At 47.7% G+C, this 20,420-nt stretch overlaps 1 protein-coding gene across 2 annotated transcripts in view; it reads left to right on the forward strand.

The window, feature by feature from the left end:
* The first annotated feature begins 2,036 nt into the window (after window positions 1–2,036).
* E2F3 (E2F transcription factor 3) overlaps window positions 2,037–20,420 on the forward strand; it is a 41,416-nt gene continuing 23,032 nt past the window's right edge. Inside the window, exon 1 of one of the 2 annotated variants that reach the window (XM_054284909.1) lies at window positions 2,037–2,363. In XM_054284909.1, the coding sequence (XP_054140884.1) occupies window positions 2,037–2,363 (327 nt within the window). Of the gene's footprint in view, window positions 2,364–2,823; window positions 2,906–20,420 lie in introns of those variants that run through there. The other variant, XM_054284910.1, reaches the window with a different exon arrangement.

Raw genomic sequence — 20,420 nt, forward strand, 5'->3', positions numbered from 1 at the left:
TCTTTCTCATCTATTAAAAAGACTCCATGGTGAGCTACTGTAGGATTTCCTTACCACAAAGTTCATTGATCCCCAATTGTCTAGATTAAATTTAATATTTCCTAAAAAGTTCATTACCCGCTCCACAGAGGAAGAGCCACCTTCTGTCACCTTTTGTGTATCAGGTCACCACTATCATCCCCTCTTCCCCTACTTTTGCCTGTGACAAAACAAAAGCCAGAAACAAAGGTTTCTTCTTTTACAAAGAAGGACACATTTTTCTGACCAGGTTTTCTTGCTCATTTTTCCATGGATTCTCTCCATGTGGTATCTTTCCTAAGGTGCAGTGACCAAAATTGCATCCAGTAGGCAAATCAAGGCTTTTTCAGTGCCAAACAGAGCAGAATTTATTCCGTTGATGGAAAACATGCCCAGAATGGAAGATGCCCTTATTTCATATGCAACAGTATTGCACCTTAGTCCTCAATCTCTGACTGACCTGGGGTCAGACCAGGAGAACCTTTAGGCAGGGCTGAGGATTTGATAGAGCAACTCACTTGGTCATGCCCCTGCTAGCGATGGAAACATGGAAGGTTCCCAAGGAAAAGGATCCTTATCTGCCTGACTCAGCAGCGGCAGCCTGGACACGCTGTCTGCTGGGAGCACTAGTTGAGGGAAAGGTGCGTCTGGAAAAAAACGTGAGAAAATGGGGCATGGCCAGTGGGTGCTGGGCAGGGTGGGGCGTTTAATAAATTAAAGGGGCCTGTTGGCAACGCAGCTTAAATTCAGGGGGCAGGGCGGTGTTTGGCCGAATGTTGGACCGAATTATCTTGGAGATCTTTTCCGTTCCTTAACGATTCTATGATACTAAGGGGGCATTTAGTAAGTGAAGGGAACTGGAAAGAGCTAGTGAGCATAATTCCACTGTTTCACCTCTTGGAGGTAATACAGACCATGACAGGAGGGGGTATTTTGCTAATCGCTCACTTTTTGGGGAGAAAAATAAATTAAGTGCCTCGGGTGAGCTGATTTGATAATCTGTGGATGCAGGCGCACGGAGAAAGCGGAAAAGCCGTTCCCCAGCTACCGGAGGTGACATCCCGCGCCGGGACGCTTTTAAAAGGCTCCCTGGAACTTCCCCGCTGGCGCAGGCCGGTGCCTCTCCGAGCAAGCCGGGCCGAGAACTCAAGTGACCCCTCCCGAGGCGCAGAGCCGCCGCGCGGGAACGGCACCTCCGGGCAGCTCCGCAGCGGGGCAGCGGCAGCGATCGCGCCCACCGGGCGGGCGGGCGAGAGCCTTCCGAGGGCTGCGGAGCGGCGCTCGCCGCACGGCTCCCGCGCCGAGGGGAGCTCGGCGGCGTCGGATCAGGGTCGGTGTCGGTGCCGGATCGGTGTGGGTCTCGGATCGGTGTGGGTGTGGGTTATGGTGCCGGGGCGGGCCCGGGGCGGGCCGGGCGCTCCGTGCGGGAGCAGCTGTCACTGTCAGCGAGCCGGCGAACCGGGATCCCGGCCGCGCGCAGGGGGAATCCCCCAGCCTCGCCCCCGCAGCCAATCGACACGCCGAATGCAAATCGCGGCCGCGTCCGGGCCAATGGGAAGGCGGAGGGGCGGGGAGGCGGCCCCCCGTTGGACGGCGCGGAGGTCGGCGGGGGCCAATGAGGCGGTGAGGCGGGCGGGGCGCGCCCCGGGGGCGGGGACATGCAAATTTGGTTTGAAAAGAGGGCGGGAAATCCGAGTTTCGCGGGAGGCCCTTGGCGCGTAACCCGTCTCCTTTCCCTTCATTCATTGTCAGCAGCCGCCGCTTCCTGGAGCCATTTTCCAGCCGGCCCCACACAGCGGGAGCGGCCCCGCTCCATCCGCCGCATCTGCCCGCCCCGCCGCCTCCGTCCCCCCCCGGCGCCCCGCATCCTGCAGCCGGGGCACCCCCGGCACCCGCAGCCCCCAGTATTTTGTGCGGGGCCTCGGCATCGAGGAGGAAAGGAGCTGGGAAGGCCGGGGGGGGAGGAGGGACGGGGGGGAGGAGGAGACGCGGCTGCGGGGACAGACCCGGAGGGAAGGATGAGAAGGGGACTCCAGCCTTCGGCCCCGGCAGCAGCGCCGCCGCCCGCGCCGTCCACGGACTCCAGAGCAGCCCCCGCCGGCTTCCCGGCCCGCTTTGCCGCCGGCACCTTCATCCAGATCCGCAGCACCGGCGCCGTGGCGGGGGCGCCCTGTGTTGTCTCCTCCTCCTCCGCCGCCGCCGCTTCCCAGGCTCCCGGTGCCTTTGCCCCGGCGGCGGATGGGGGCCAGCCCGCTGGCAGCTCGCTGTACTGCACCCCCCACGGACCCGCCGGCAGGACGGCGCTGCTGCAGCCCGCTCTCGCCGCGGGCGGAGGCCGCCCCCCGGTAATTTTGTGTTTTCCCCCCGTCCCCGAGGGGAGGGTGAAGGGGACGGGGGGGGATCCCGCCGCCGGCCGGACCCGGGGGGCGGGCGGGGTGCGGGGGGAGGGCAGGAAAGGCGGAGGCAGCGCTTTGTTGCAATAAACTTTCCTGCCTCCTTCCCAACCCCCGCTGCCGGGTCTTATTGAAAAGGAGAGGGGAAAAAAAAGGAAAAAAAAAAAAGGGAGGGGGGAAAATAATAATCCCCCGCCACGTCCCGCCGCACGGGTGCAAAGAGCGAGCAGCCGGCGACGGGGAAGGGCCCCGGGGCGGGGGGCCGGGCCGGGCCGTGCCCCGCCGGTGTCTCCGCTTCACCCCCGGAGCCGCCGGTGACGTCTGGCACACGTGCGCGGAGGCCGCGGCTGTGACTGGGAGCCGGGGCGGGCGGGGAGGGGGACGCCGCTTCCTCCTCCTCCTCCTCCTCCTCCTCCTCCCTCTGGCCTGGGACAGCCCGACCGCCGGCCGGCTGCCCCCGGCCCCCGCCGCTCTCCGAAATGCCCCTGCAGCAGGTCAGTGACTCGTGGGGCGGCGGCGAGCACCGAGCCTCCTCTCCCCCCGCTTTACAATTTATACCCCCTCCTTAACATTTACGCCCCCCCACCTTCAAAAAAAAAAAAAATTCCGCCTCCCCCACTCGTGGGGTTTTCTTTGTCCTCGCCGATTTCGGGTGCGCGCTTGGCCCTCGTGGGCTCCGCCGAGTTGGAGCGCGGGGGCGGGCGCGGGGCATCCCCGCCGCCGGGGGCAGTGGGCGGCGGGAGGGGCTCACCTGCCCCCCCGGGCTCCGGACCCCCGCCCCGCGGCGTGGGATGGCTCCGCTCTTCCCCACTCCCGCCCCGCTGCGCCCCTGCCAGGGCAAAAGGGGCTTTAGCACCCCTTCCCCCGCCCCCTTTTCCCTGCCTCTGGTCGGTGATGGTCCAGGTATGGAATGGTGCTGTAATTGTGAAATACTTCTGGAGGAGCTTTGGGGGCAGCTGGGAGGCCCGTGAGGATGGCGTGAGCTGCCTTGTGTGTGGGTTTCTGCAGGTGTTGGTTGCTGATCTAGTGGTGGAAGTTTCAAGGCTCGTGAAATCCCATCCCAAGCCTTTTTAAAAATTATTATTATTTTTTTTACATTTAAAAATAAGCATCTTTGCTGTAAAAGAGAATAGATTTTCTTTTTTTATGCTCTTGGTCTTCAGCATATCCTAATAGCGCTCAGTGTCAAGCAGGCTACTTCAGCCAATTTGTAAATATTTGGCTGTCCTATGTGAAGATTGATTCCTAGAAGGTGGTGGTAAGTGAATATAAAGAGGAGCATATGTTACATGATGATTCTGGGAAAAAAATTATACAGGCTTTTTTAGCATTGTGGGAGGGATGTTGATGTCATAGGAACTCCTAAAATTTCTCATTAATGGGTCCTATAGGACCTTCATGTATGATTTGAGTGCTTTCCTTTTTTTTTTTTTTTTTTTTTTTTTTTTGTATGCTGCTCACCTCTGGGAGGAACTCCTGGCCTTACAAACCTGGGAAGGCTAGTTTCTACCTTAAAGGTTTGAAATTGAGGAAAGTGATTTTGGCCTCTGCCTGCAAAGAAGTCCCCACACAAGTGACGAGTTTGTTGTATACCCTCAGCCCCCATGTTAACTTTGGGGAGAGATGTGGGATGGAGGAGGAAGAGTGTGGTCAGGCCAGCAGTATCTACGGCTGCTGGCTGGCACCCTCCCAGGGCGATAAGCCATGCATGGCACACACCAGGAAAGGGGCTGTGCATCCTGAGAGCCGTGCTCGTGCAAGTGTCCTTCTTGGAGCTGGGCTGCTTTGCTGCAGACCCATCTTTGGGGAAGTCAGGCTGAAGCACCCTTGTGCTCTGCCCGGACTTTCTGCACCCCAAACTGCTTGGCAGGGACACTATCCTGCCCTTTCTGGTCTGTGGCTGCCAGACAGCTTTCCTCAAAAGTCATGGAGGATTTTCTGGGATTGGGAAGTGAGGATGTGCTGCCCTTTGTTCCTAGCTGATTATTTTTGACAAACTAGCATTGGGGACTGGTGAAAGGAATGAGAAAACACTGGGTAGCTGAGGCAGTGAGCTTAGGCAAGTAGCACCAATATAAATTTAGCTCTTGATTATGGAGTTGAAAGTAGTGGATGGAGTCTGAGACCCCCAGCTGAAAACAAGGCCCTGCTATGCAAAAGACTGTAGAGGTAAGTCTAAAATTTGGCCAGCACACCTGCACTGGTTGGGATTATGAAAATACTCTTGCCTTGCAGATGTAACTGCACTGGCAACCCACCCATCACTTCCAAATATAAACTATGATATGACTGAAAAAGAGTCAGTACAGCAGAACAGTTTAGGCTGTGCAGGGAGGTGTTCAACTACACGAGCAAATGGAAAAGGTTCTTTGGCCCAAATAAGCTGCTTCCCCTTGGGAATTTGGTAGTTCTTTTATCTGTGCTTGTGTATGTGTAACACTACTGGAAAGGCCTTGAGAAGTGGCCTAGTCCATAACAACAGGCCTCTCCAGCCCCACACTGAGGAGAATTTGCACACTGTGCCATCTCCCCAGCAAGCGTCTCCATAGTGTCCAAAGCCAGTTCCTTGCCCTGTGGCAGCTCCTGTGCCTGGGGGTTGCTAACTGGGCCCTGGTGCCCTGGAGAGCCCTGGCTCTGGGACGCTGTGACCCAGCCTGCCTGCCCTTTCAACCTGAGGGGCTTGTGCAGGATTCCTGGGGAGTTAATGGAAAGTGTTACCAGGTGGATCTGAACCCCTGCTATGGCTTAAACACCAGTAGTAATGAAGAATTTAACCCTTGCAAAACAGCCATCAGCTTGCTCCCCTTGGGAGAGCCTGAGCCTCTGGAGACAGGGTCAGTGCTGTGGCAAGGGGCCAGTGGTCCTGCATCCTCCCATGCTCTCCTGCTGGGGGCTGGTGCCTTTTCCCTTCTGGAATCTCAGGCTTCCCAGGATGGAAAATTAACCCTGACCTAAATAAATAAAGGTTTTCTGCTGGGCAAGCAGGTTGAACCAGCTAATGGCAGGTCTGGGAAGTGCCAGGGACCATCAAGAGAAAGTAATGGCCAGGGATATGGCATAGGAGTTGTGACACCACGCTCTTTTAGTGTCAGTGAGTTTGTGAATAGACTTGGATCCTCATGAGAATGCAGGAGAAATTACTGGATGAGGTACCCCAAAAGCATTCTCACTTGGTGTGAGAAAGTCACTAACATTTGCACTATCCTGTACTGAGAAATGGGCTTGCTATAAAAGCAAGCTGCTCAAAATGTTTCTAATTCAAATAGTGGAGAATTTCTTACTGTCTTTGGGCTATAAAGATAAGCCTTTAAGAAGAGGGCCATTTTCTTAGCCATGAGAAAATGCTTAAATGGAGACACCACCCACATGTTAAGTCCTTTTTAAAAGGGGCTAAATCCTCTTAACAACAATATCTTTAGAGAACTCCTGTGGCCTTTAGATGACATAGCTGTGGAGAGGCTAGTTCGGCATACTTCAGAAGGGGGCAGGAGGATTTACATTTCCAAGCTGAATACTTAGTACCTCTCATTTTTCTGGTGGTTTAGAAAGTACCTCTTCCTTCCTCCCTCCTTCTCAGCAAGATGCAGCTGGAAGGGGAGAAAAATGGGGTAACACAGTCATTCTCCTAGGTATTATGTAATGGTGCAAGCCAAATAAGACATAAATAGTGAACAAGGATTTAAGTTACGGAAGAAGAACATGTAAGTCACATAAAGAAGCAGGCAGTTAACTTAGTAGCTTTTCTTTATTTTACAGCAATGAAAAATTTTGTGTGTAAAGACACCGGTGTTTTCATATTCAGATTTGTTTTCTTTGCCTGATATGTTGTGTTAGCAAAAATGAATGTTAGTATGAGTCTGGGACCTTTGCTTTTTGACTAGCATTTAAGGGATTTTCTTTGTTCAAATCCCTCTTCTCCAGCAACACAGTGTTTCTGAGCCCCAGGAGGTACCACATGGTCCTTTGGGTGCAGCTTTCTGAGGCGGGTTCGAAGAAGTACAAATCATGATTGCCCTAACAACGCTGACCAACATCTTGTGAAAAGTGGGCATCCTACTAAAACCCCACAGGAAGAGGCTGTAGCTTGCTGATGGCTTTGCTATCCTCATGCAGAGTCCAGCTGCGCTGGTGTGGCTCCATCTGCACCAGAGCTCCTGAGTATGGTAGCCCCACAATGATGATAAGGGTTTTTGGCAGGGTTCCCTGAGCAGCTGAGCTGCTCAAAGGCTTTAGTGTTGCTGGAAGGAGTAGTCTTGCTTGTCCCTCACCATCTCCTCTAGATCATCTCCTTTGCTCTGCCTATGGCCAGACCGGGTTCTTCCCCTCCTACTGTGCCTGGGGAGCATCTGGCTGTGCTGATAGGTTGGGTTTTATTCTGTTTTAACAAGGAAGAAGAGCTGTGTCTGAGCACTAGGTCTGGCAGGCATCTTGGGCCCAAGATGGAGTGAATGAGAAGGAAGGAGACAGGAACTTGCCCATGCAGAGGTGTTAAATTGTCCCAGAAAGCCTCCATTTTATCATGTTGGTCTTATTGTTCTTTCTGTGAGTGTATTTTTCTTGCACCACCAGTCTGCTTACCAAAATCTGGGTAGAGGTCACTTTATGTCCTGTTTATTCTTCTGTCAGGATGCTCTACCTGGTTGAGCCAATAGAGGCATTTTGTTTTCCCCCATTTTTTTCCAGGTGTGTTGGTGCTGTTCTGTTAATTTTTACTGTGTGCTTATCTGTGAGTATGTGCAAGCATTTACAAGAAGAATAATCTCTGAATTCAGGAACAGCTGCATATTTTGCAAGATGAAGGGTTTCCCCACTACTTCTCTGACTATGACTGTGGCAAGTGTTTCAGGAAAGAACACAGGGAAGGAGGCTTGCACAGGAAAGCCCTTCATGCTTCAAGAGAGCACTTTCTTGGTCAGGGGTTACAGTGGGTTTTATAGCTTCCAGTGGCTGGTGGTTTTTGTGATCCCTGTTTGAATCTAGCTGTATTTCTAACCTTAGGTAGCAACAAGTTCTAGCCATGATTTAGCTATTTTGTATGAAAGGAAAGAACTATTTTCTGTTTCTTGCCTTGCTTCTTGGTTTTTTGTTGTTTTTTTTTTTTTTTTTTCAGTTTGAACTTGCTGTCTATAGTGTTCTTGGGTGATCCTAGATATTGTGGTAGGGAAAAATGATTTTCTGATATGTGTTTCTCTGCACAGTTTATGATAAATTATCTTACGTCCTCAGATGTCTTCTCCATTCTGAAGAGTGTCAGACAATTAATTTCTCCTGAAATGAAAGCCATTAATGTGAAGCTAAAGATGTCCTTTTGTAAAGGAGCCACATGGGTGTGAAACCAAGTGTGTCTTCTGTAATTGTGAGTTTTTACTTGTGAAACTGATGTGGACTGGCAGCTTTGAAAGATGTTTGGAACACATGTTCAACTCACTTTGCAGAGACCCTTTCAGACCCAGCTAGTTTCGTGATGTCTTAAAACCTGGCCCTGGGGAGTGGGAGGTGTGAGACCAAGGGGATGAGTAGGCATGGCTGCTGTGGGAATAGCTCATGATGAGATGCAAAAAGGAAAGTGAAGTAGCGCCATTCCTCTTTGGAGCCCAGTCCTGTGCAGGCCAGTAGGCCTGGTGTGGTTGTGGGAGGGAAATTCAGCCCATCCCTCCTGTTCAGAGCACCAAGAATGAGACTGGTGAAGACAGGAGCTTTTCTTGGTAGCTTCAAGTATGGTACCTTTCAGGCCTCACTTCTGAAGGTGTCTGCCTGGCTGATGGCCATGGCTCTGGTGGCAGGGCTGGTCCTGCTGCTGGTGTGTGTGCAGGGGTGGGAACGTGGCTTGGGCTTCAGTCCTGGTTTGTGGGGGAACTGCCTGACAAGGATGAGTTGGAGACTCTGACTTCAGTTCCAGTGGTGGTAACAAAGATCCAGCCCAGCCCAGTGTGGGGCTTCAGCAGATGGAAAGCTCTTAGAGTGACTAAATCTCCCGGTTTTAGTGTCTCTGCAAGTAATCCCATTTGCAGCTGGCAGCCCTGAGTGTGTATATGTGGAGGTAACTCTCATCCTTACAAATGACTAAGTTGGACTTCAGGCTTTTGTTTTGGCTGACAGAGTTGATCACTTCCTGCATTAGTTTTCAAGACCAGGGTTGTGCACAAAACAGTAATTCTGGGGAGCAGAAACCCCCATCATGTTTTGTGGTGGAAGTGGTGTGCAGTGGGAGGGAGGCTGCCCGTGCCTCTGGGATGGGGCTGCTGCAGTGCTGGAGGGGCTGCTGGTGAGGTGTTTGAATTCTGTTTCAATTTCAGTTCTGTTTGAAGATGGGCTTGGCAAAATTGCCCAATATATCACATCTTTAAAAAGGAACTATTTAACTTCTGTTTTCCTCAAGAAAGTTGGTCCAAAACCACACTTGGAAGTGCTATGCCTGGCATGGGTGTCTCTTGAAGTACTGTGCTGTCTGCTTGGATGCTGCTGCTATTTGCTGGATCTAGTGGCCTTCATGGAGTTCTTAATGCCTTGTGAGCTCAGCATAGCCTGTGGTAAATATTTGCATCTGCAAGCCCTGTAAAGGGAGAAGGCAGGAGCCTGACTAGGTGTTGATTAAGCCAGAGCTTAATGAAAATGGCCTCTGTTGTGTGGTTGGAGAGTAGTACTTCATGGGTTTTAGCATCCCTTTTATACATACATGAATGCATAGCAAATGTGCTGTTGGCAAGCTGGGCTTGCCTAAGGTTAATGGTGTGTGTCACAAGTCTCCTGTCCCACTTCATGAACGTGGGCAGTTGTTGACCTGACCTGTGACAGTGTGAAAACTGACATGCTAACTCTGGCACTGCTGCACATGCATGCTCTGCAGCTCTCAGGTGTTTTGTGTCCAAGCTCTTTGGCCTAGGACTAGCTAGGAAGGCAGAGTGGAGCATTAAAGATCGCCTTCTCAGAATCAGCTGGCATCTCTTCTGTGAATGTGCTCAGTTATGTGGGCAAATATGGCTTTTTTTTATTCCTGGCTCTAAAAGTAAAACCAGTATTCCGTTTCATTGCTTTCTTTGAGTAGGAGACTTAATTTGATCACCTCCAGCTACTTTCAAGATTCTTCCAACTTGTATGTGGCTGCATTTAGGCCCAGAAGTATCCACTCCATAAGGCTGGTACCATATTCAGGTGCCTCACTTGAAGGGTCTAGAACCTGATTTTTCAGAAGATGTGGGGTGTTTCCTGTGATGCATGCTTGCAGTATTGCAGATGTTGAGTCCTTGGAGCTTTAAATGGACAAATCACTGTTAAAGCAGAGGCTGCTATTATTTTGGCCTTCATTTCTTTATTTTTACAATGAAATTTTACAATCCTGTCATATAGACCTTGTGAGCCGCTAGATGTTTTGCAAACATCTGTGAAAACTTTTAGAAAACATGTAAAGAACTATTTTTGGTAAAAATAAGTTGTATTGGGCATCTGGACAACAAGAGATGCTTGCTTAGCTTTCGTTGCTTCAGCTCCAGCATTCCTGCCCTGAGTTGTGGTATGTCTGCTGGTTATGTATGCATAGATTCTAAAAGTAATTTTCATTAATGAACTTCTTGAAAGACATTCTCATCTTAACCATGCTATTCTGGTTTGGGGTTTTTTGCTTGTTGTACAGCTGTTGGTTCAAAGGTTGTTGCATATTGCATAACTAAGTGCTAGAAGAGGGGGGTGGGTGAAGGAGCTCATTGGCAAACTTCCTTCCTTGTTAATTAAGGTGACATTAAAGGTCTCTGGTTTAGGACTCAGTGGTGCACACCATGCACTGCAAGAGTCTAATTCTTATATGTCATGTCAGGCTCATTGGTCCACTCTGCTAGTTCTCTCTGAATATAACTTTGTCTTAATTTTGGTTCCACCAGTTAGTTATAAAATCATACTAAAATTAGAGTGCAGTAACAGATACTTTTTTTTTTTTGCAAGCCACTGAATATGCACTGTAGGATTTTATATTTTTTACACATTTTAAAGTACAGATGTAATTTTAGAGTGAAATACTTCTCCATGGGGTGAGTGTACTATGCTGTCTAAAAACTTAGCTTTCAAGTTTGCCTTTAAAATGTTTTTCAGAAACAAACTGACATGTAGACTTGCTTGCTTCCCTCCTTCCTAGACCTTCAATTTAGGAGGTGTCATCTGGCAAATTTTAGGTCTGGAAGTAAAAACCTTATCTCTTGGCCCAGCAATTATATTGGTGCAGTCCACTGAGGTGAACAATAGGCTTCTGCCTTTTCAGGTGCTACGCGAGTGTAAGCAGATAAGTGTGTAAAAAGTACAAGATGGTGCACGGAGAAGGTTTCATCTTGTACCATAGTGCAAGGGTGATTTGTGTGTCCCAGTTTGTCTCCCATGGCTTAGGCTCGGTATCAGGAAAATGGTCTTCACCCAGAGAGAGTTTGGGCACTGAACTGGCTCCCCAGGGCAGTGGTCACAGCACCAAGCCTGACAGAGTTCAAGAAGCCTTTGGGCAATGCATAGTGTGATTATCAGGGCTGTCCTCTGCAGGGCCAGGAGCTGGACTCAGTGATCCTATGGGTCTGTTCCTGCTTGAGTTATTCTATGATTATTAATGGGTAATGGTTTTAAACTAAAAGAGTGTGGATTTAGGCTAGATAGAAGATGGCTTTTACAGCAAGGCTAATGAAACATTGGAACACATTGCTCAGACAGGTGATAGGTACCCATTCCTGGAAACATTCAAGGCTGGGTTAGATGGGGCTCTGAGCAACCTGATCCAGTTAGATGTCAGTGCTCGTTGCAGGGGGGTTGGACTAGATGACCTTTAAAGATCTCTTTCACCCCAAGCTATTCCATGATTCTGTAGGAAAATGCATGCTCTAAGGAGCAGATCTGAAGGGTTTGCTGCATTCTCTGAGTGCTTCTGTAATGGAAACTGGGCTTTCTTTCACCTTCTGCTTGGGTGTTTTTTAACATCTGCTGTCTCTAAAGTCATTTACCTACCAGGGACACTAGAAATGGAATTATATGGAATTATAATGCCTTGAGTGATGCTAGTAACCTAATAGTGCCTTCAGTACTTGTTTTCTTGTGCTGTTAATTCTGGAATTAAATGGCAATTACCATGTATATATGCTGGTGCTATTTTGCCTTGCCAGCGCTGTGTTTTTAGACAGCGTTGGTCCCACACATTGACAGTCAGTTTTTTGTCCCCATACAGTAAGCTAGTTCACACTTTGTCTAATGTCTTCGCATAGCGGGAATTGATGTTGGTTAAGCTCTCACAGAAGGCTTTTGTGTGGTGATATCTGAAAGCTGTCTTGTAGGAGCTTTTATCAAGGCTTTTGCAATGAGGCCATTATCTCCGCTCGTGGAAAACATAGATATTCGCAGAAATTTTTATAGCAGCGCTTGGTAAGTGTCATGCTGGGACAGAGTGACAATGCTGGAGCAGGACAGAAATAATACCCGAGGTGGCAGCCATGCCGTGGCGGGGCGTTATCTGTCCTTGCAGGCTTGGGGACAGGGTGAGAAGGGAACCCCACACGGGGCAGACGGAGGGTGGTGATCAGGGCTATCGCAGGCACGAATAATCCTGGCCGTCGGCTCAGCAGAATAAAGTTTCACTTTTCATGGTAAGAATTTTATTGAGTGGCTCTAAGTAACCCAGCTCTCAATTGCTGTATAATGCTTCTGCTCCTCTTCTGCACTGTATTTTTTTGGGTGGGTTGGTTTTTTTTTTTTTTTGGCTTTCAGCTGCATGGTATCTGTGACCAAAAAGTGTCTCTGGGGAGTTATGTAAAGCTGCAAGTCGGGTGAGAGGAAGCTGAAACTTCACAACCCGGCTGTAGTACCCTTAAGCACAAAATTCTTTCAGCCAGTAAAAAGGACAGCTTACTACTTGAGGTGGGTACAGGGAGGACTTTAAAAATTATAATAGCATTTTCACTGGCTTCTTTGTCTCAACCGTGGGTATTTCACTGGGTTTATTCTTTCTTTCCCTCAGGAATTATGGGTTAGAAAAAGCTTTTTTTTTTTTTTTGGTAAAATACAATGTCCTGAAAGCATAAGCAAGTTGCTCATTTTCTTTCTCTGATTTTTAATCATAAGAGCTGCCTTGATGATTTTTCCCACCTCAAATTAGCAGTTTATTTATAACATGCTAATGTTCTGCATGCCCGTTGGTATTGCTGTTCTGTCGTGCTGAGCTGAGAATTGTTCTCTCAAAAACTGACACTGCAAAGATGACATAAAAGAACATGAGAAATTGCCTATGATAGAGAAACAGTCAGGTGGCTTTTGGTATGACTTTGATTCACGCTTTCTATAAAATCATTTACATTTCTTTCCTGATTTCTATTGCTAGTCACCTTGGTGCTGCTTGGTTTTATTTTTGCTTACCAAAAATAAAGAAAAATGCAGACCCTTGGCTTTTGGCATCCTTGTTACCCTTTCGTTCCTACTGGCAAAACTTCTCTGTGATCGTCATCCACGCAGTGTCACCAGCTGCCTTCTTGGATTGCAGGCAGGGGAATGAGGAACTTTAGGAGGTGTTTCCCCATTCCTGCAGGGTGCCTGTGGAAAACCTCTTCCAGATCTAGGAGTTAGCAGCATCCTTCCCATTGGTCCTCCACTTCAGCTGCCCTGCAGGAAGACAGGGGAGCATCCAAAGCCCACACCGTGCAATGTGGGGTATCTTGTGCATGGAAAAGCAAAGGGCAAAATAAAAACACATCCCATGAGTTTCTGTACTTGGAGCCATGTGTTTTGTAGGTGTTTACAAGAGAGATGGCAAAGAAATGTGCAAGATCATTTGGCAGCCTCCAGCGTTGTTGTGACCTGTTCATCTGTAAAGATGCTCTTCGTGTTGCTGCTGGTCTCGGCGCACTGAAGTCCTTCACTATTCTTGTCTTGGTGGCATCATGTTTGCTGAATGTGTGGGAAGTCAACGCAACAGTAGTGAACAGGTTGTGTGCAGTTGGCTAGATATTACACTTAGGTACAGCCTTCTGTGGGCAGAATTAAGTTAGTAGTTACAAAGGAATTTCTTTGGTGGTGTTTGTGTTTTAGGGGGACAGAAACCCCTTTTGCTGTGAAATGGAATGAGTAGGGAATTCCAGAGACTGGCATATTTAATTTAGAGGAGGAAAAAAAAAGAGAAAAGGAGGCAAATCCTTCTTATTCAGAGCCATATGTTCAAGATACTATGCTTAGTGTGATTTATTTGCTTCAGAATTAGGGAAGAGGGTTGCTAGGAAAAGTAAGATGCATTCACTTCCTTCACCTAAAAGAATTTTATTAGGGTGATTACAATCTGCCTCCTTTCTCCCTCTTTCCTAGTCCTGGAGAATAATCAATGTAGCGATAAGTCAGAGCAAGCAAAAATGTGATTGTTCTCCTCTGCAATGCAGAGACTAAGATGGACTCCTTTCTCTAAGGCCAAAATCAGGTCTTTCTCTTTTGAAGTGAATCAAGAGTTACCATTGTGTTTTCAGTAACAAATGATCAGAATTTCTGTCTTTTTCTTTCCCCTTTAAGATTTGTGCAGTTTGGGGGCTTTTTTGACTGCCCTTTCACTCTTTTGATGGCCTCAATGCCCGTTTCAAACCCCTTCCTTACTTCCTCCAAGGTGAGGAAGCAGCCCCAGTTGTACTGGACAGGGATTATATCTGTGCTTCATTTCAAGCAGATAAATGTGGCTTTCCCAGCTGTTTAAAAAGCTCAATTGACTCAGCATGTGGAGAGCAGGTCCCAAACTCTGTTCAACCAGCAGCAGAGAAGGGGGTAATTGCCTTCAAGACCTTGCAGGGAGAAATCTTGAGGCATCTGTGAGGTGCTATAGTATATCTAGCTAAAAATATCAGATACTTGAGCTTGCCTTATTGACTTGTTGGATGGCAGCACCTTGTTGAAGTGGAAAAAGCCAACAGATTTGGAACTTTGTGTAATATGCAGTGGTGCAGGAGGGGTGGCACAAAGATCCCAGCAAATGTGCTTGCTCACCAGAGCTACCCCAGCTTTCCCACTGAAAGTGCAAGGGTGCCATGCCTAGAAGATTAGGAATTGTCTGCCTGCCTGTAATGGTCCTGGAAGGTTTGCTTTCCTCCTGAAAAGCTGATGTCAGATTCTTTGTCCAGATTTAGCCCAGATTCTTTGGTTAGTGTTGATCAAATCATATGAAAATGTATTGTTCCTTCTGCTGCAGAGTGATGCCGAATATCTTCTACAAGTACTTCACCTCTCCCTGAGAGATGATGCTTCTTGTCCTCATTGTCTCTCTGCCTCGTCTTTGAGTGCCTCTCCATGACTGCGTGGGCATGAGCCCCAGCATGGAGCAGGTGCAGTGATCTTCCCAGCCAGAACCCTGAATTAGAAGGGTTGTCTCAATAGGAAGGTACATCTTAACTGGCTGTGTGCATCTCCTGTAGCGTGATGAAATTGCATCGGTATTTTCACTAAGTGTTTTCATCCAGAATATCAAGTTCAACGAAGTGTTTTCTTAAGTTCACTATTAAGGTCTTTAATCTTAGAAGACAGGCCAGCAAGGTGGTTCAGGTAAAGAAACTTTTAGAATCACAATGTGGAATTTTTTCACCCTACCAAGGGAAGGTGGCGGTTTGAGCACGTGCCAGTTTGTCTTTCCAGAGCTGTGATACAGCTGAACCACAGTGGAAATCTGGAACCATAACAACACTGCTTATAGGAAGTTTGACTCCCTGCATTTAACCACAAATGTGGTCAATGTTAGCAGAAGCAATAGCAGAGGGGAAGAAAGGTGGTAGTATTTGATTAGCTTTTTTCTCCTTGTTTTATGTTGTGAGGGAAGAGCGATAGTATTACTAACTGATGGTTCCAGTTTCCTTGTTACACTTTGAGGATATTCTTTTAGGGTAGATATGATAAGACTTGCTTTCAGCATTTTAAATAGTCACATGTTGTTAAAAAGTTGTGCTGTTTGGTAAACTGCTAGTTATTTCTGAAGACAGTTAGATGGAGAAGAGGATTAAATGCCATGTCAAGATCCTTCAGGTGGTCACTAGCTTCATGCAGGGATTGAAATGCAAAGCGATTCAGTCATGATGCGTTTCTGCAGGAGGTTATCAAGGGATAGAGGTCTTCCCATTGGTCCTCACCATTGTGCCCTAGACCAAAATGCTGTATTCATTCAGTTCAGCAGCACGAGAATGGTTGTCTGGCTTGGACACTGAAATATCCTGCTGTTTCCTATCTGCACATTCTTGGGCATGAAATGTAATCCTCTCATAGGCAGAGTAGCCTTAATTGCCTCATGGGATAGGAAGGGAAAGGATGATTTAGGAACCAGGTCTGTGCTACTGTTCTTCCCATGACAGAGGGGATTTCCTGGAACCATTCTGGGAGACCCTTTGGGGATGTGGTTTCAGAGTCAACTTGCAGCCATGATCCAAATTGGTGCCATGACACAAATAGGGTCACGCTGCCCTCCCTCCCTGCCTGCTTTGGCGCCTGCCCTCGTACCTCTGTGTTTGTCAGGCCGGGGACTGCTCCAGCTGAAAGCTAACACTGGCTGGGTGATTAGTTTTCAGCACAGGGAGCTCCCTGGCCCAGCTGGCCGCAGGTTAGGGTGGAGGTGGCCGGCAGAGGCTGCCCCTGGCCGTGCCCTCTCCCCACACACGGGACGCTTGCTTGGAGTGGCAGCAGATTGAGAGCCTCACCGAGTGTGTGACCTCAGCATCTCCTAGAAGCCAGTGGAGTTGTGCAGAAAGAAACCCTAGCAGATGGCTGTGCAAAGAAATAGGCAGCTTTTGTGTCGCTGCTCTCTGCTTGGGTTACCGAGGGTGTGCAGCTGCCCCAGCCTGGCCAGCAGTGCCCAAGGGCTGGAGGGAGCTTGCACGCTCTTCCCACCTCCAGCTTTGAAGGGCTTGGTGGCAGTATAGTGGGTTTGTGAGCACATGGAGGAGTAACTATGGCAGAAAACATCCTCAGTTCATGGAGGAAAGCCATATTTGCTTAAACTGGGAATCTGCTCAGTGCTGTTTGCAAAATGCCTCATACAGTTGTCTTCCCGTCCCTGACTGAGGTTCCCAGGCTACCTGTAATTTAATTACAGTCTGATGGCTGGCACTGAAGTAGGTGAAGATAAAAATGTAATTTGTGCCTAGAAGTTATGTATGTAGTGAGCTTGCAGTACTGGAGGCCTTCTCAGCAATCGCTGCTGTCAGGGTACACCTCCAGAGGAAAGACTGGCTGTGCTACTCTGGCAAGTACAGTCTGACATGTACAGCTCTAAACAGGGCTTTAATGTGACTGATTGTTAATAGGTGAAAGTAAAGGAGTTGTGGTCTTCCATGACAGATCACAGAATCCTTGGAGATAGCAACTGGGGTGGCTTTTACAGTCAACAGCTGCTGCAGCCAAGGGTCTTGTGTAGCTTATGAAGGTGGGAAGGCTCATAGGCCTTCTGGTCAGAGGGGTGGTAATGAATACCAGTCACATGCAAAGTTGGCCAAGGAAGGTTGAGTTTTGTGACTGCTCTCTTAGCAAAGTCTCCTTTCTGCCCCTCGAATGGCGAGGTGGAGCCAGCCTGCATGGCAACGAGTGCATCCAGGGCCCTGCTTATTCCATGCTATGGCAGAATTCTGCCTTTGTGACCAGAATATACTGCTGAATTTCAGCTTTGGCTTAAAAGAAGGTGTGTCATTGTTATTGTAAGTAAACCTCCACCACAAACTCAGGTAGTGCAGAACTAACTCTGGAGACAGCCTGTAACTCACAGGGCTGTGAAATAGAGTTTCACTTCAATCTGTTGTCTGTTTTCAAACATAACTATTTTGTTATTGATTACTTGTGAAAAAGTTCTGATATGTTTATCTCTCGATCCTTACATGTGCTGCCCACTGCCAGTAGCCTCAGTTCTCCCCTCAGCAGCTGCCAGGATTTCCATCTTTCTCCTGATTTCTTTAGCACCATTGTGCATTGAAACGCTTGCAGGATAGCAGTAGGCGAAAGCTGCGTAGCATTCCTGTTTATCTTGGAAGTCAATGTTTTACACAAGGAGCGCTGTAACTCTGCCATATTTACTTTCTTGCATTTAATTCAATAAAATGTATTTACCTGAAGTGGACACGAAATTTCCAGTTTGCGGTGGAAAGCGCAGGACCAGGCTGCAGAACTCGTTCCAAGTGGGGACAGAGTGCGTGAGGGCTCCTTGCCAGTGCAAAGCGTGGGAGGAAATTCGGGAGTAAGACGACTCTTGCTGCTATCATCAGCAGGCGCCTGTTGAAAGGGTAGGAGTTATGGATGTCAAGGCAAGACAACAGGTTTTTGTGTTTTCTTTTAGACTTTTAGAATTTTAGACTTCCAAGACAAACCAATGACTGGCAAAGCTGGTTTTGTCCAACACTGTCTTTGCTTTAGCTTGGATAAGAACTTGCAGTCCCAGATAGTGAGATGTAGGCAAGTTTTCTGGGGTAATCTTAGCTTTACAGTTTGATTATAGTTTGGAATTAGGGTTGGGAAAACAATTAGTGTAGGAAATGAGGGTTTCTATGGGAATCTGTCATGCTTAAGGATTTTTAGCAATCTAGCAAGCCTACAGGCTGTGGGAGCTTCCCACGGCTGCCTCAAGTTACCTTTCCTCCTGCTTCTAAGAGAACAAGGCTGTCCTCCTTCCTATCCATATATTGTTGAGAGAGGGCATCGTCCACAGGCTATTTTTATTCTTATTCCTTTCCATAATTATATGTAGCTTTTATAAATCTGTATGGACGGAAAGCTCTCGTGTACTTTTGAAGGGCTTATTTGATCTAAATTTAAGGATGTCTCATGTCCAGTTGTGAAACTTGCTATTTTAGTTCACCCTACCTACAGCTTTTACTAAAACAAGAGGAAAAGGATGAAGAGGAGAGACTGAAAAGTGTGTGTGAGAGGAGGGAAAGATGACTCATAAGTGGGACTGCATTTGAAAATGAAAAGGATCAAGGTGTACTGATCATAAGAGAGAAAGTTATGGCTTCTGTGAAGAAGGCACAATTAAACTGTATGGCCATTTATCTTCTGAACAGATTAAGGTATGTTTGGGAAGGAATTCATGGGCCTGAATTGAGTAGATAGATTTCTTCTCTCTTCAAAGTTATTTAAAGAAAGGAATTTTTAGTGCAGCCTTTAATAGGTGATATTTTAGTGCTAGATTCCACTGGAAGACTTCCCCAGGCTTCTGGAAAATCCCATTTAGCTGTCCATTGCCTACAGGATAGTTCTAATAGCTGCATGGTTATACAGCAGGACAGGTAGCAGAAAGGGAAAGAGGAGGAAGGCCACAGTACAAGAAGCCAAATGGACTTTGTCATGATTTTAGGCTGCAATCAATGGAAATTAAAGCTCATTAATAGATCCACAAATTTCTGCTTTCAATCCAGGTGTTGTCTCTTTGTCCCTCTGCTAACATTCTGCTCTTCCAGCCTTGTGCCTGTGCCTGTAAAACTTTCAGAATACTTGGGATGGTCAATAGTCTTGAAATAAATCTCTCTGTAGGGTTTAAGTAGTAGTGTGCAATTATGAGGATGGAGTTCTTCTGTATACAGCACTGCAAAGAGTGCCTGTGGTGTTTCCAAAAGTGTTTACCAGCAGTATCCCGCTGCCAGCTCTTCCTACCTTCACCCTTCTTCTCCTGCCGAAAGCTGGAGGTTAACAAAGGTTCAGATGTCCAGCATGTCAGCGAGGCTGATAGAAAATACATTTAATTTTGTAAAGCATTTTGATTAACAAAAGTAACTCTCAATGTGAAATTGGTTTAAAAAATTGGCTAAGTGGCAGGAAAAGGGTCCTTTTGATTGATTCCAGTGAGTATTTTCCCTAATCCCAATACTACGGAGTGCTTTCATCGTTGTCGCAGAAGTAAACAAAAAAACGTTCCTGATAGTAATTGCCAGCAGAATGGACGATGATAATGGAGCTCTCACAACTTGCTCTGTAGGCACATTCAGACACACTGTGTCTTTAGCACGGCCAAAGGCAAAGTTGTATGCCAGAGCACAGGGTATGCAAGCCATGCCTTATGAAAGGGGGCCTGTATCCTGGAAAGCAGCACTTCTCGGAAGCCTGTAGTGGGCAAGCAACTGCACACCAGCTTCCAGCTCAAGGCTGAGAGGCAATGGCACTGAGGCTTGCATCCTGGCATGTACAAAAAAATGAACAAGAGTGGGGATACTTTTGCCTCAGTCAACAGTTTTGGTGTGACTGATACCTGAAATGACCCAATGTGATTCAGTGCTAGTATTTGTAAGGGAAAGATCTTGAGATCAGAAGATGCTGTTTAACAGGACAGCATGAATTATTTGAGGTCTGAAGAAAATGCCCTTCAGTGCAACTTAAGCAATGTTTTGCTTATGAAATTAATATTAAGGAGTGACTTGACTGATAAGGAGATACAGAATTGGGGGGGTAGTTGATACAGCTGATGGTGGCACTGCTGTCCAGAGGGACTTTGACAGGCTTGAGGAAAGGGCTGACAGGAACCTCATGAAGTTCAGCAAAAGGAAGGACAAAGTCCTGCCTCTGCAGAAGAATAATTCCAGGTACCAGCATGGGCTGGGACAAACCTGCTGTAAAGCAGCTCTGCAGAGCAAGAACATCCTTTCCCTCTGCTCAGTCCTGGTGAGACACAGCTGACATGCTGGGTCTGGTTGTGAGGGGGCATGGACATACTGCAGCAGGTCCAGCGAGGGGCTATGAATGTGGTTAAAGCCTCAGAGCATCTCACATAGAAGAAAGAGGCTGAGAGAGATGGGACTGTTGAGCCTGGAGGTGTTTAAACACATGATGGGAAAGAGTGAGGAAAATGGAGCCAGGCTATACTCACTGGTGGCCAGTGACAGGATAAAAGGCAATGGGCAAAAACTGTAATGAAGAAAGTCCATTTAAATAGAAGATCATACAGCAGAGGTGTGCTGGAACAGGTCCCTTAGGCTGTGGAGATTCATTCACTGGCCATATATTAAAAACCCAACTGAATACAGCCCTGAGCATCCTGTTCTAGTTGCCTTCTCTTTGAGCAGTGCT

This window comes from Melozone crissalis, unplaced genomic scaffold, assembly GCF_028551555.1.
Source record: "Melozone crissalis strain CALT ecotype California unplaced genomic scaffold, PUWL_Pcris_2 ptg000042l_1, whole genome shotgun sequence".
NCBI classification, from domain to species: domain Eukaryota; kingdom Metazoa; phylum Chordata; class Aves; order Passeriformes; family Passerellidae; genus Melozone; species Melozone crissalis.